We start from the raw sequence: 14,900 nt of genomic DNA, 5'->3' as shown, positions 1-14,900 counted from the left end.
CACTACACTCACCACACACTCACCACACACTCACCACACACTCACCACACACTCACCACACTCACCACACACACCACACACTCACTCACCACACACCACACACACACCACACTCACCACACACTCACCACACACACACCACACACTCACCACACACTCACCACACACTCACCACACTCACCACACACACCACACACTCACTCACCACACACCACACACACACCACACTCACCACACACTCACCACACACTCACCACACACTCACCACACACTCACCACACACTCACCACACACTCACCACTCACTCACCACACAGACACCAGTGTGGTGTATCTGTGTGGGAAGGTGAGTGTCACTCACCACACACTCACCACACACTCACCACACTCACCACACACACCACACACACACACACACCACACTCACCACACACACACCACACACACACTCACCACACTCACCACACCACACACACACCACACTCACACCACACTCACCACACTCACCACACCACACACTCACCACACACCCACCACACACTCACCACACACACTCACCACACACTCACCACACACCCGTCACACACTCACCACACTCACCACACACACTCACCACACACCACACACACACCACACTCACCACACACACCACACACACAGATACCACACACACCACACAGACACCACACACCACACTCACCACACACACCACACAGACACACACACACCACACACACAGATACCACACACACCACACACACCACACAGACACCACACACCACACACACCACACAGACACACACACACCACACACACACACACACCACACTCACCACACACACACCACACACACACACACACACCACACTCACCACACACACACCACACACACACACACTCACCACACTCACCACACCACACACACACCACACTCTCACCACACTCACCACACCACACACTCACCACACACTCACCACACACTCACCACACACACTCACCACACACTCACCACACACACACCACACACACCACACACACACCCACCACACACTCACCACACACACTCACCACACACTCACCACACACCCGTCACACACTCCCCACACACTCACCACACACTCACCACACACTCACTCACCACACACTCACCACACACTCACTCACCACACACTCACCACACACTCACCCGTCACACACTCACCACACACTCACTCACCACACACTCACCACACACTCACCACACACCCGTCACACACTCCCCACACACTCACCACACACTCACCACACACTCACCCGTCACACACTCACCACACACTCACTCACCACACACTCACCACACACACTCACCACACACTCACCACACACACTCACCACACACTCACCATACACACACCACACACACCACACACTCACCACACACTCACCACACACTCACTCACCACACACTCACCACACACTCACCACACACTCACTACCCACACTCACCACACACTCACCACACACTCACCACACACTCACCACACACTCACCACACACTCACCACACACTCACCACTCACTCACTCACTCACCACACACTCACTCACCACACAATCACCACACACTCACCACACACTCACCACACACCACACACACCACACACACCACACACACACTCACCACACACTCACTCACCACACACTCACTCACCACACACTCACCACACACTCACCACACACTCACTCACCACACACTCACCACACACACTCACCACACACTCACCACACACACACTCACCACACACTCACCACACACTCACCACACACTCACCACACACACTCACCACACACTCACCACACACCACACTCACCACACCACACTCACCACACACACACCACACACACCACACTCACCACACACTCACCACACACACACTCACCACACACTCACCACACACACACTCACCACACACTCACCACACACTCACCACACACACACTCACCACACACACACTCACCACACACTCACCACACACTCACCACACACTCACCACACACCACACTCACCACACCACACTCACCACACACACACCACACACACCACACTCACCACACACTCACCACACACACACCACACAGACACACACACACCACACTCACCACACACTCACCACACACACTCACCACACACTCACCACACACACACTCACCACACACACCACACTCACACCACACTCAACCACACAGACACACACACCCACCCACACCACACTCACCACACACACACACTCACCACACACTCACCACACACTCCCCACACACTCACCCGTCACACACTCACCACACACTCACTCACCACACACTCACTCACCACACACTCACCACACACACCCACACCACACTCACCACACACCCACACCACACTCACCACACACTCACCCGTCACACTGTACCACGCTGCACTGTTGGTGATGCCGTTCCGGAATAAATCCCCGTAGCCCAAAGCAGCACTAACCACACACACACTCACCACACACACTCACCACACACTCACCACACACACACTCACCACACACACCACACTCACACCACACTCACCACACTCAACCACACAGACATACACACACACCCACACCACACTCACCACACACTCACTCACCACACACACACTCACCACACACACTCACCACACACTCACCACACACACTCACCACACACACTCACCACACACACCACACTCACCACACACTCACTCACCACACACTCACCACACACACACTCACCACACACTCACCACACACACCACACTCACCACACACTCACCACACACACACTCACCACACACACTCACCACACACTCACCACACACTCACCACACACTCACTCACCACACACTCACCACACACTCACTCACCACACACTCACCACACACTCACCACACACTCACTCACCACACACTCACTCACCACACACACTCACCCACCCACTCACCACCCACTCACCCACCCACTCACCCACCCACTCACCCACCCACTCACCACACACTCACCACACACTCACCCGTCACACTGTACCACGCTGCACCATTGGTGATGCCGTTCCGGAAGGAATCCCCGTAGCCCAGAGCGGCACTAACCACACACACACTCACCACACACTCACCACACACTCACCACACACTCACCACACACTCACCACACACACCACACACTCACTCACCACACACTCACCACACACACACTCACCACACACTCACCACACAGACACTCACACACCCACCCACACCACACTCACCACACACACACCACACACACCACACTCACACCACACTCACCACACTCAACCACACAGACACACACACCCACACCACACTCACCACACACTCACCACACACCCACACCACACTCACCACACACTCACCACACACACCACACTCACCACACACTCACCCGTCACACTGTACCACGCTGCACCATTGGTGATGCCGTTCCGGAAGGAATCCCCGTAGCCCAGAGCGGCGCACGGATTCTCAGAGCCCATGTCGGGATTCTTCTGCAAAGACAAAGGTCCCCCGTGTAGCCTGTGACAGGCTGTAGGGGCAAGTGCAGTAGACTCACACACAGACACACAGACAAAGGTCCCCCGTGTAGCCTGTGACAGGCTGCAGGGGCAAGTGCTGTAGACTCACACACACACACAGACACACAGACAAAGGTCCCCCGTGTAGCCTGTGACAGACTGTAGGGGCAAGTGCTGTAGACTCACACACACACACACAGACAAAGGTCCCCCGTGTAGCCTGTGACAGGCTGCAGGGGCAAGTGCAGTAGACTCACACACACACAAAGGTCCCCCGTGTAGCCTGTGACAGACTGTAGGGGCAAGTGCTGTAGACTCACACACACACACAGACACACAGACAAAGGTCCCCCGTGTAGCCTGTGACAGGCTGCAGGGGCAAGTGCTGTAGACTCACACACAGACACACAGACAAAGGTCCCCCGTGTAGCCTGTGACAGGCTGTAGGGGCAAGTGCTGTAGACTCACACACACACACACAGACAAAGGTCCCCCGTGTAGCCTGTGACAGGCTGTAGGGGCAAGTGCTGTAGACTCACACACACACACACACACAGACAAAGGTCCCCCGTGTAGCCTGTGACAGGCTGTAGGGGCAAGTGCTGTAGACTCACACACACACAGACACACAGACAAAGGTCCCCCGTGTAGCCTGTGACAGACTGTAGGGGCAAGTGCTGTAGACTCACACACACACACACAGACAAAGGTCCCTCGTGTAGCCTGTGACAGGCTGTAGGGGCAAGTGCTGTAGACTCACACACACACACACAGACAAAGGTCCCTCGTGTAGCCTGTGGCAGGCTGTAGGGGCAAGTGCAGTAGACTCACACACACACAGACAAAGGTCCCCCGTGTAGCCTGTGACAGACTGTAGGGGCAAGTGCTGTAGACTCACACACACACACAGACACACAGACAAAGGTCCCCCGTGTAGCCTGTGACAGGCTGCAGGGGCAAGTGCTGTAGACTCACACACACACAGACACACAGACAAAGGTCCCCCGTGTAGCCTGTGACAGACTGTAGGGGCAAGTGCTGTAGACTCACACACACACACAGACACACAGACAAAGGTCCCCCGTGTAGCCTGTGACAGGCTGCAGGGGCAAGTGCTGTAGACTCACACACACACAGACACACAGACAAAGGTCCCCCGTGTAGCCTGTGACAGGCTGCAGGGGCAAGTGCTGTAGACTCACACACACAGACACACAGACAAAGGTCCCCCGTGTAGCCTGTGACAGGCTGTAGGGGCAAGTGCTGTTGACTCACACACACACACACAGACAAAGGTCCCCCGTGTAGCCTGTGACAGGCTGTAGGGGCAAGTGCTGTAGACTCACACACACACAGACACACAGACAAAGGTCCCCCGTGTAGCCTGTGACAGGCTGTAGGGGCAAGTGCTGTAGACTCACACACACACACACAGACAAAGGTCCCCCGTGTAGCCTGTGACAGGCTGTAGGGGCAAGTGCTGTAGACTCACACACACACACAGACACACAGACAAAGGTCCCCCGTGTAGCCTGTGACAGACTGTAGGGGCAAGTGCTGTAGACTCACACACACAGACACACAGACAAAGGTCCCCCGTGTAGCCTGTGACAGACTGTAGGGGCAAGTGCTGTAGACTCACACACACAGACACACAGACAAAGGTCCCCCGTGTAGCCTGTGACAGACTGTAGGGGCAAGTGCTGTAGACTCACACACACAGACAAAGGTCCCTCGTGTAGCCTGTGACAGGCTGTAGGGGCAAGTGCTGTAGACTCACACACACACAGACACACAGACAAAGGTCCCCCGTGTAGCCTGTGACAGGCTGTAGGGGCAAGTGCTGTAGACTCACACACACACACACACACAGACAAAGGTCCCCCGTGTAGCCTGTGACAGGCTGTAGGGGCAAGTGCTGTAGACTCACACACACACACACAGACAAAGGTCCCCCGTGTAGCCTGTGACAGACTGTAGGGGCAAGTGCTGTAGACTCACACACACACACAGACAAAGGTCCCCCGTGTAGCCTGTGACAGGCTGTAGGGGCAAGTGCAGTAGACTCACACACACACACACAGACAAAGGTCCCCCGTGTAGCCTGTGACAGACTGTAGGGGCAAGTGCTGTAGACTCACACACACACACAGACACACAGACAAAGGTCCCCCGTGTAGCCTGTGACAGGCTGCAGGGGCAAGTGCTGTAGACTCACACACACAGACACACAGACAAAGGTCCCCCGTGTAGCCTGTGACAGGCTGTAGGGGCAAGTGCTGTTGACTCACACACACACACACAGACAAAGGTCCCCCGTGTAGCCTGTGACAGGCTGTAGGGGCAAGTGCTGTAGACTCACACACACACACACACAGACAAAGGTCCCCCGTGTAGCCTGTGACAGGCTGCAGGGGCAAGTGCTGTAGACTCACACACACAGACACACAGACAAAGGTCCCCCGTGTAGCCTGTGACAGACTGTAGGGGCAAGTGCTGTAGACTCACACACACACAGACACACAGACAAAGGTCCCCCGTGTAGCCTGTGACAGACTGTAGGGGCAAGTGCTGTAGACTCACACACACACACAGACAAAGGTCCCCCGTGTAGCCTGTGACAGACTGTAGGGGCAAGTGCTGTAGACTCACACACACACACACAGACAAAGGTCCCCCGTGTAGCCTGTGACAGACTGTAGGGGCAAGTGCTGTAGACTCACACACACACACAGACACACAGACAAAGGTCCCCCGTGTAGCCTGTGACAGGCTGCACGGGCAAGTTCTGTAGACTCACACACACAGACACACAGACAAAGGTCCCCCGTGTAGCCTGTGACAGGCTGTAGGGGCAAGTGCTGTAGACTCACACACACAGACAAAGGTCCCCCGTGTAGCCTGTGACAGACTGTAGGGGCAAGTGCTGTAGACTCACACACAGACACACAAACAAAGGTCCCCCGTGTAGCCTGTGACAGGCTGTAGGGGCAAGTGCTGTAGACTCACACACACACACAGACAAAGGTCCCCCGTGTAGCCTGTGACAGGCTGTAGGGGCAAGTGCTGTAGACTCACACACACACACACAGACAAAGGTCCCCCGTGTAGCCTGTGACAGGCTGTAGGGGCAAGTGCTGTAGACTCACACACACACAGACACACAGACAAAGGTCCCCCGTGTAGCCTGTGTCAGGCTGTAGGGGCAAGTGCTGTAGACTCACACACACACACACACAGACAAAGGTCCCCCGTGTAGCCTGTGACAGGCTGTAGGGGCAAGTGCAGTAGACTCATACACACACACACAGACACACAGACAAAGGTCCCCCGTGTAGCCTGTGACAGGCTGTAGGGGCAAGTGCTGTAGACTCACACACACACACAGACAAAGGTCCCCCGTGTAGCCTGTGACAGACTGTAGGGGCAAGTGCTGTAGACTCACACACACACAGACACACAGACAAAGGTCCCCCGTGTAGCCTGTGACAGACTGTAGGGGCAAGTGCTGTAGACTCACACACAGACACACAAACAAAGGTCCCCCGTGTAGCCTGTGACAGGCTGTAGGGGCAAGTGCTGTAAGTGAGCACCTGTGAAGGCCGGCACAGTGGCACACGAGGGGGTGGGAGGCCAGCACCACCACGCCCGGCCGCCTTTGTCTCCCCAGTGCTAGCCATGTTCACTACACCACCACCACCACTACACCACCACCACCACTAGACCACCACTACACTACCACCACTACATCATCACCACTACACCACCACCACTACACCACCACCACTACACCACCACCACCACTACACCACCACCACCACTACACCACCACCACCACTAGACCACCACTACACTACCACCACTACACTACCACCACTACACCACCACTACACCACCACTACACCACCACCACTACCACTACACCACCACCACTACACCACCACCACTACACCACCACCACCACTACACCATCACCACCACTACACCACCACCACTACACCACCACCACTACACCACCACCACCACTACACCACCACCACTACACCACCACCACTACACCACCACCACCACTACACCACCACTACACCACCACCACCACTACACCACCACTACACCACCACTACACCACCACCACCACTACACCACCACCACTACACCACCACCACTACACCACCACCACTACACCACCACCACTACACCACCACCACTACACCACCACCACCACTACACCACCACCACCACTACACCACCACCACCACTACACCACCACCACTACTACACCACCACCACTACACCACCACCACTACACCACCACCACCACTACACCATCACCACCACTACACCACCACCACTACACCACCACCACTACACCACCACCACCACTACACCACCACCACTACACCACCACCACTACACCACCACCACCACTACACCACCACTACACCACCACCACCACTACACCACCACTACACCACCACTACACCACCACCACCACTACACCACCACCACTACACCACCACCACTACACCACCACTACACCACCACCACTACACCACCACCACCACTACACCACCACCACCACTACACCACCACCACTACACCACCACTACACCACCACTACACCACCACCACCACTACACCACCACTACACCACCACCACCACTACACCACCACCACCACTACACCATTACCACTACACCACCACCACTACACCACCACTACACCACCACTACCACTACACCACCACCACCACTAAACAACCACTACACCACCACTACACCACCACTACACTACCACCGCTACAACACCACCACTACCACTACACCATCACCACCACTACACCACCACTACACCACCACCACTACACCACCACCACTACACCACCACCACCACTACACCACCACTACATCATCACCACTACACCACCACCACCACTACACCACCACCACCACTACACTACCACTACACCACCACACTACCACTACACCACCACCACCACTACACCACCACCACCACTACACCACCACCACCACTACACCACCACCACCACTACACCACCACACTACCACTACACCACCACCACCACTAGACTACCACTACACTACCACCGCTACATCATCACCACTACACCACCACCACTACATCATCACCATCAGCACCACTACACCAACACCACCACTACACCACCACACCACCACCACTACACCACTACCACACCAATACCACTACACCACTACACCACAACCACACCACCACCACTACACCACCACTACACCACCACCACTACACCACCACTACCACTACACCATCACCACCACTACACCACCACTACACCACTACCACACCAATACCACTACACCACTACACCACCACCACTACACCACCACTACACCACCACTACACCACCACCACTACACCACCACTACACCACCACTACACCACCACCACTACACCACCACCACCACTACACCACCACTACACCACCACCACTACACCACCAACACTACACCACCACCACCACTACACCACCACTACACCACCACCACTACACCACCACTACACCACCACTACACCACCACCACTACACCACCACCACCACTACACCACCACTACACCACCAACACTACAGTGAGTTAGTGAGTGAGTGAGTGTATGAGTAGTGAGTGAGTGAGTGTGTGAGTGAGCGAGTGTGAGTGTGTTTGAGTGAGTGAGCGAGTGAGTAAGTGAGTGAGTAGTGAGTGAGTGAGTGACTGACTGAGTGACTGAGTGAGTGAGTGAGTGACTGAGTGGGTGAGCTAGTGAGTGACTGACTGAGTGAGTGACTGAGTGAGTGAGTGAGTAGTGAGTGACTGAGTGAGTGACTGAGTGAGTGAGTGAGCTAGTGAGTGACTGACTGAGTGACTGAGTGAGTGAGTGAGTGACTGAGTGGGTGACTGAGTGACTGACTGAGTGAGTGAGCTAGTAAGTGAGTGAGTGAGTGAGTGACTGAGTGAGTGAGTGAGTAAGTAAGTGAGTGAGTGAGTGACTGAGTGACTGAGTGAGTGACTGAGTGGGTGACTGAGTGAGTGAGCTAGTAAGTGAGTGAGTGAGTGAGTGACTGAGTGAGTGAGTGAGTAAGTAAGTGAGTGAGTGAGTGACTGAGTGACTGAGTGAGTATCTGAGTGGGTGACTGAGTGAGTGACTGAGTGAGTGAGTGAACTAGTGAGTGACTGACTGAGTGACTGAGTGAGTGAGTGAGTGAGTGAGTGACTGAGTGGGTGACTGAGTGACTGACTGAGTGAGTGAGCTAGTAAGTGAGTGAGTGAGTGAGTGACTGAGTGAGTGAGTGAGTGACTGAGTGGGTGACTGAGTGACTGACTGAGTGAGTGAGCTAGTAAGTGAGTGAGTGAGTGAGTGACTGAGTGAGTGAGTAGCTGGTGAGGGTGCTGGTGAGTGACTGGATGAGTGAGCTAGTGAGTGACTGAGTAGCTAGTGAGTGACTGAGTGACTGAGTGAGCTAGTGAGTGAGTGAGTGACTGAGTGAGTGAGTAGCTGGTGAGGGTGCTGGTGAGTGACTGGATGAGTGAGCTAGTGAGTGAGTGACTGAGTGAGTGACTGAGTGAGTGAGCTAGTAAGTGAGTGAGTGAGTGACTGAGTGAGTAAGTGAGTAAGTAAGTGAGTGAGTGAGTGACTGAGTGACTGAGTGAGTGACTGAGTGGGTGACTGAGTGAGTGAGTGAGCTAGTGAGTGACTGACTGAGTGAGTGACTGAGTGAGTGAGTGAGTAGTGAGTGACTGAGTGAGTGACTGAGTGAGTGAGCTAGTGAGTGACTGACTGAGTGAGTGACTGAGTGAGTGAGTGAGTAGTGAGTGACTGAGTGAGTGACTGAGTGAGTGAGTGAGCTAGTGAGTGACTGACTGAGTGACTGAGTGAGTGAGTGAGTGACTGAGTGGGTGACTGAGTGACTGACTGACTGACTGAGTGAGTGAGCTAGTAAGTGAGTGAGTGAGTGAGTGACTGAGTGAGTGAGTGAGTAAGTAAGTGAGTGAGTGAGTGACTGAGTGACTGAGTGAGTGAGTGAGTGAGTGACTGAGTGAGTGACTGAGTGAGTGACTGAGTGAGTGAGTGAGCTAGTGAGTGACTGACTGAGTGACTGAGTGAGTGAGTGAGTGACTGAGTGGGTGACTGAGTGAGTGACTGAGTGAGTGAGTGAGCTAGTGAGTGACTGACTGAGTGACTGAGTGAGTGAGTGAGTGACTGAGTGGGTGACTGAGTGAGTGACTGAGTGAGTGAGCTAGTGAGTGACTGACTGAGTGACTGAGTGAGTGAGTGAGTGAGTGACTGAGTGGGTGACTGAGTGACTGACTGAGTGAGCTAGTAAGTGAGTGAGTGAGTGACTGAGTGAGTGAGTAGCTGGTGAGGGTGCTGGTGAGTGACTGGATGAGTGAGCTAGTGAGTGACTGAGTGACTGAGTAGCTAGTGAGTGAGTGAGTGACTGAGTGAGTGAGTAAGTAAGTGAGTGAGTGACTGAGTGACTGAGTGAGTGAGTGAGTGACTGAGTGGGTGACTGAGTGACTGACTGACTGACTGAGTGAGTGAGCTAGTAAGTGAGTGAGTGAGTGAGTGACTGAGTGAGTGAGTGAGTAAGTAAGTGAGTGAGTGAGTGACTGAGTGACTGAGTGAGTGAGTGAGTGAGTGAGTGACTGAGTGAGTGACTGAGTGAGTGACTGAGTGAGTGAGTGAGCTAGTGAGTGACTGACTGAGTGACTGAGTGAGTGAGTGAGTGACTGAGTGGGTGACTGAGTGAGTGACTGAGTGAGTGAGTGAGCTAGTGAGTGACTGACTGAGTGACTGAGTGAGTGAGTGAGTGACTGAGTGGGTGACTGAGTGAGTGACTGAGTGAGTGAGCTAGTGAGTGACTGACTGAGTGACTGAGTGAGTGAGTGAGTGAGTGACTGAGTGGGTGACTGAGTGACTGACTGAGTGAGCTAGTAAGTGAGTGAGTGAGTGACTGAGTGAGTGAGTAGCTGGTGAGGGTGCTGGTGAGTGACTGGATGAGTGAGCTAGTGAGTGACTGAGTGACTGAGTAGCTAGTGAGTGAGTGAGTGACTGAGTGAGTGAGTAAGTAAGTGAGTGAGTGACTGAGTGAGTGACTGAGTGACTGACTGACTGAGTGACTGAGTGAGTGAGTGACTGAGTGGGTGACTGAGTGAGTGAGTGAGTGACTGAGTGAGTGAGTAGCTGGTGAGGGTGCTGGTGAGTGACTGGATGAGTGAGCTAGTGAGTGACTGAGTGACTGAGTAGCTAGTGAGTGACTGAGTGACTGACTGACTGACTGACTGACTGACTGACTGAGTGAGTGAGTGAGTAAGTAAGTGAGTGAGTGAGTGACTGAGTGAGTGACTGAGTGACTGAGTGACTGAGTGAGTAAGTAAGTGAGTGAGTGAGTGAGTGACTGAGTGAGTGAGTGAGAAAGTAAGTGAGTGAGTGAGTGAGTGACTGACTGACTGAGTGAGTGAGTAAGTAAGTGGGTGAGTGAGTGAGTGACTGAGTGAGTGAGTGAGTGAGTGACTGACTGACTGAGTGAGTGAGTGAGTAAGTAAGTGAGTGAGTGAGTGACTGAGTGACTGAGTGAGTGACTGAGTGACTGAGTGAGTGAGTGACTGAGTGACTGAGTGAGTAGCTAGTGACTGAGTGAGTGACTGAGTGAGCTAGTGAGTGAGTGACTGACTGAGTGACTGAGTGAGGTAGTGAGTGAGTGACTGAGTGAGTGACTGAGTGAGCTAGTGAGTGACTGAGTGACTGACTGAGTGAGTGAGTGACTGACTGAGTGAGTGAGTAAGTGAGTGAGTGAGTGACTGAGTGAGTGAGTGAGTGACTGAGTGACTGAGTGAGTGAGTGACTGACTGACTGAGTGAGTGACTGAGTGAGTGACTGAGTGACTGAGTGAGTGACTGAGTGAGCTAGTGAGTGACTAAGTGAGTGACTGAGTGAGCTAGTGACTGAGTGAGTGACTGAGTGACTGACTGACTGAGTGACTGACTGACTGAGTGAGTGACTGACTGACTGAGTGAGTGAGTGAGTGAGTGAGTGACTGAGTGAGTGAGTGAGTGACTGAGTGAGCTAGTGAGTAAGTGAGTGAGTGAGTGACTGAGTGAGTGACTGAGTGAGTGACTGAGTGAGTGACTAAGTGAGTGACTGAGTGAGTGAGTGACTGAGTGAGTGAGTGACTGAGTGAGTGACTGAGTGAGCTAGTGAGTGACTAAGTGAGTGACTGAGTGAGCTAGTGACTGAGTGAGTGACTGAGTGACTGACTGACTGAGTGAGTGACTGACTGACTGAGTGAGTGAGTGAGTGACTGAGTGAGCTAGTGAGTGAGTGACTGAGTGAGTGACTGAGTGAGTGAGTGAGTGACTGAGTGAGTGAGTGAGCTAGTGAGTGAGTGAGTGACTGAGTGAGGTAGTGAGTGAGTGACTGAGTGAGCTAGTGAGTGAGTGACTGAGTGAGTGACTGAGTGAGTGAGTGAGTGACTGAGTGAGTGAGTGAGTGAGTGGGTGACTGAGTGAGCTAGTGAGTGACTGACTGAGTGACTGAGTGAGTGACTGAGTGAGTGAGTGACTGAGTGAGCTGGTGAGGGCGCCTCCCCACATGAGCGTAGGCAAGCGCCAGCTGACGGAAGGTGGCGTCGTCTGGGCTGGCCGTGTAGCGAGGACGGCCCAGCGGGGAGTCGTCGTACGGGTAGTTGACCACCAGCGAGCCTGTGACACACACATGACACATGACACATACATGACGCACACCACAACAACAACACACACACGTGACACACACACGACACACACGACACACACATTACACACACACTACACACACACACGACACACACACATTACACACACACACGACACACACACACACATGACGCACACCACAACAACAACACACACACACGATACACGTACACACACGCCACGACACACACACGCCACACACGCACGACACACACACACACACATGACACACACACACACGACACACACACACACACGACACACACACACACGACACACACACACACACACATGACACACACACACACACGACACACACACACAGTCATCGCGTCTCCCAGTGTCTCCCAGTGTCTCCCAGTGTCTCCCAGCGTCTCCCAGTGTCTCAGCCTGTCCCAGTGTCTCCCAGTGTCTCCCAGTGTCTCCCAGTGACTCCCAGTGACTCCCAGTGTCTCCCAGCGTCTCCCAGCGTCTCCCAGTGTCTCCCAGTGTCTCCCAGTGTCTCCCAGTGTCTCCCAGTGTCTCAGCCTGTCCCAGTGTCTCCCAGTGTCTCCCAGTGTCTCCAAGTGTCTCCCAGTGTCTCAGCCTGTCCCAGTGTCTCCCAGTATCTCCCAGTGTCTCCCAGTGTCTCTCAGTGTCTCCCTGCGTCTCCCAGCGTCTCCCAGTGTCTCCTAGTGTCTCCCAGTGTCTCTCAGTGTCTCCCAGTGTCTCCCAGTGTCTCCCAGTGTCTCCCAGTGTCTCTCAGTGTCTCCCAGCGTCTCTCAGTGTCTCCCAGCGTCTCCCAGTGTCTCCCAGTGTCTCCCAGTGTCTCTCAGTGTCTCCCAGTGTCTCCCAGTGTCTCCCAGTGTCTCCCAGTGTCTCTCAGTGTCTCACTGCGTCTCCCAGTGTCTCTCAGTGTCTCCCAGTGTCTCTCAGTGTCTCCCAGTGTCTCCCAGTGTCTCCCAGCGACTCCCAGCGTCTCCCAGTGTCTCCCAGTGTCTCTCAGTGTCTCCCAGTGTCTCCCAGTGTCTCCCAGCGTCTCCCAGTGTCTCTCAGTGTCTCCCAGTGTCTCCCAGCGTCTCCCAGCGTCTCCCAGTGGCTCCCAGTGTCTCCCAGCGTCTCCCATTGTCTCCCAGTGTCTCCCAGTGTCTCCCAGCGTCTCCCAGTGTCTCCCAGTGTCTCCCAGCGTCTCCCAGCGTCTCCCAGTGTCTCCCAGCGTCTCCCAGCGTCTCCCAGTGTCTCCCAGTGTCTCCCAGCGTCTCCCAGCGTCTCCCAGCGACTCCCAGTGTCTCCCAGTGTCTATCAGTGTCTCCCAGCGTCTCCGAGTGTCTCCCAGTGTCTCCCAGTGTCTCCCAGTGTCTCTCAGTGTCTCCCAGTGTCTCCCAGTGTCTCCCAGTGTCTCTCAGTGTCTCCCAGCGACTCCCAGTGTCTCCCAGTGTCTCCCAGTGTCTCCCAGTGACTCCCAGTGTCTCCCAGTGTCTCCCAGTGACTCCCAGTGTCTCCCAGTGTCTCCTAGTGTCTCCCAGTGTCTCCCAGTGTCTCCCAGTGTCTCCCAGTGACTCCCAGTGTCTCCCAGTGTCTCCCAGTGACTCCCAGT

General features: G+C 54.4%; 1 protein-coding gene across 1 annotated transcript in view; it reads right to left on the bottom strand.

Moving 5' to 3' along the window:
* The window catches only part of LOC144954960 (uncharacterized), a gene marked incomplete at its 3' end in the record, with an annotated part of 49,688 nt that overhangs the window by 8,785 nt on the left and 26,003 nt on the right, over positions 1-14,900 (bottom strand). The window contains exons 8-9 of the mRNA XM_078885328.1: positions 13,182-13,291; positions 3,425-3,527 (exon numbers count right to left, since the gene is read on the bottom strand). Coding sequence (XP_078741454.1) covers positions 3,425-3,527; positions 13,182-13,291 — 213 coding nt within the window. The remainder of the gene's footprint in view (positions 1-3,424; positions 3,528-13,181; positions 13,292-14,900) is intronic.

Source organism: Lampetra fluviatilis, unplaced genomic scaffold, assembly GCF_964198595.1.
Source record: "Lampetra fluviatilis unplaced genomic scaffold, kcLamFluv1.1 SCAFFOLD_673, whole genome shotgun sequence".
Lineage (NCBI taxonomy): Eukaryota > Metazoa > Chordata > Hyperoartia > Petromyzontiformes > Petromyzontidae > Lampetra > Lampetra fluviatilis.
The sequence above is the reverse complement of the archived record's forward strand: the minus strand, read 5'-3'. Positions and strand labels throughout refer to the sequence as shown.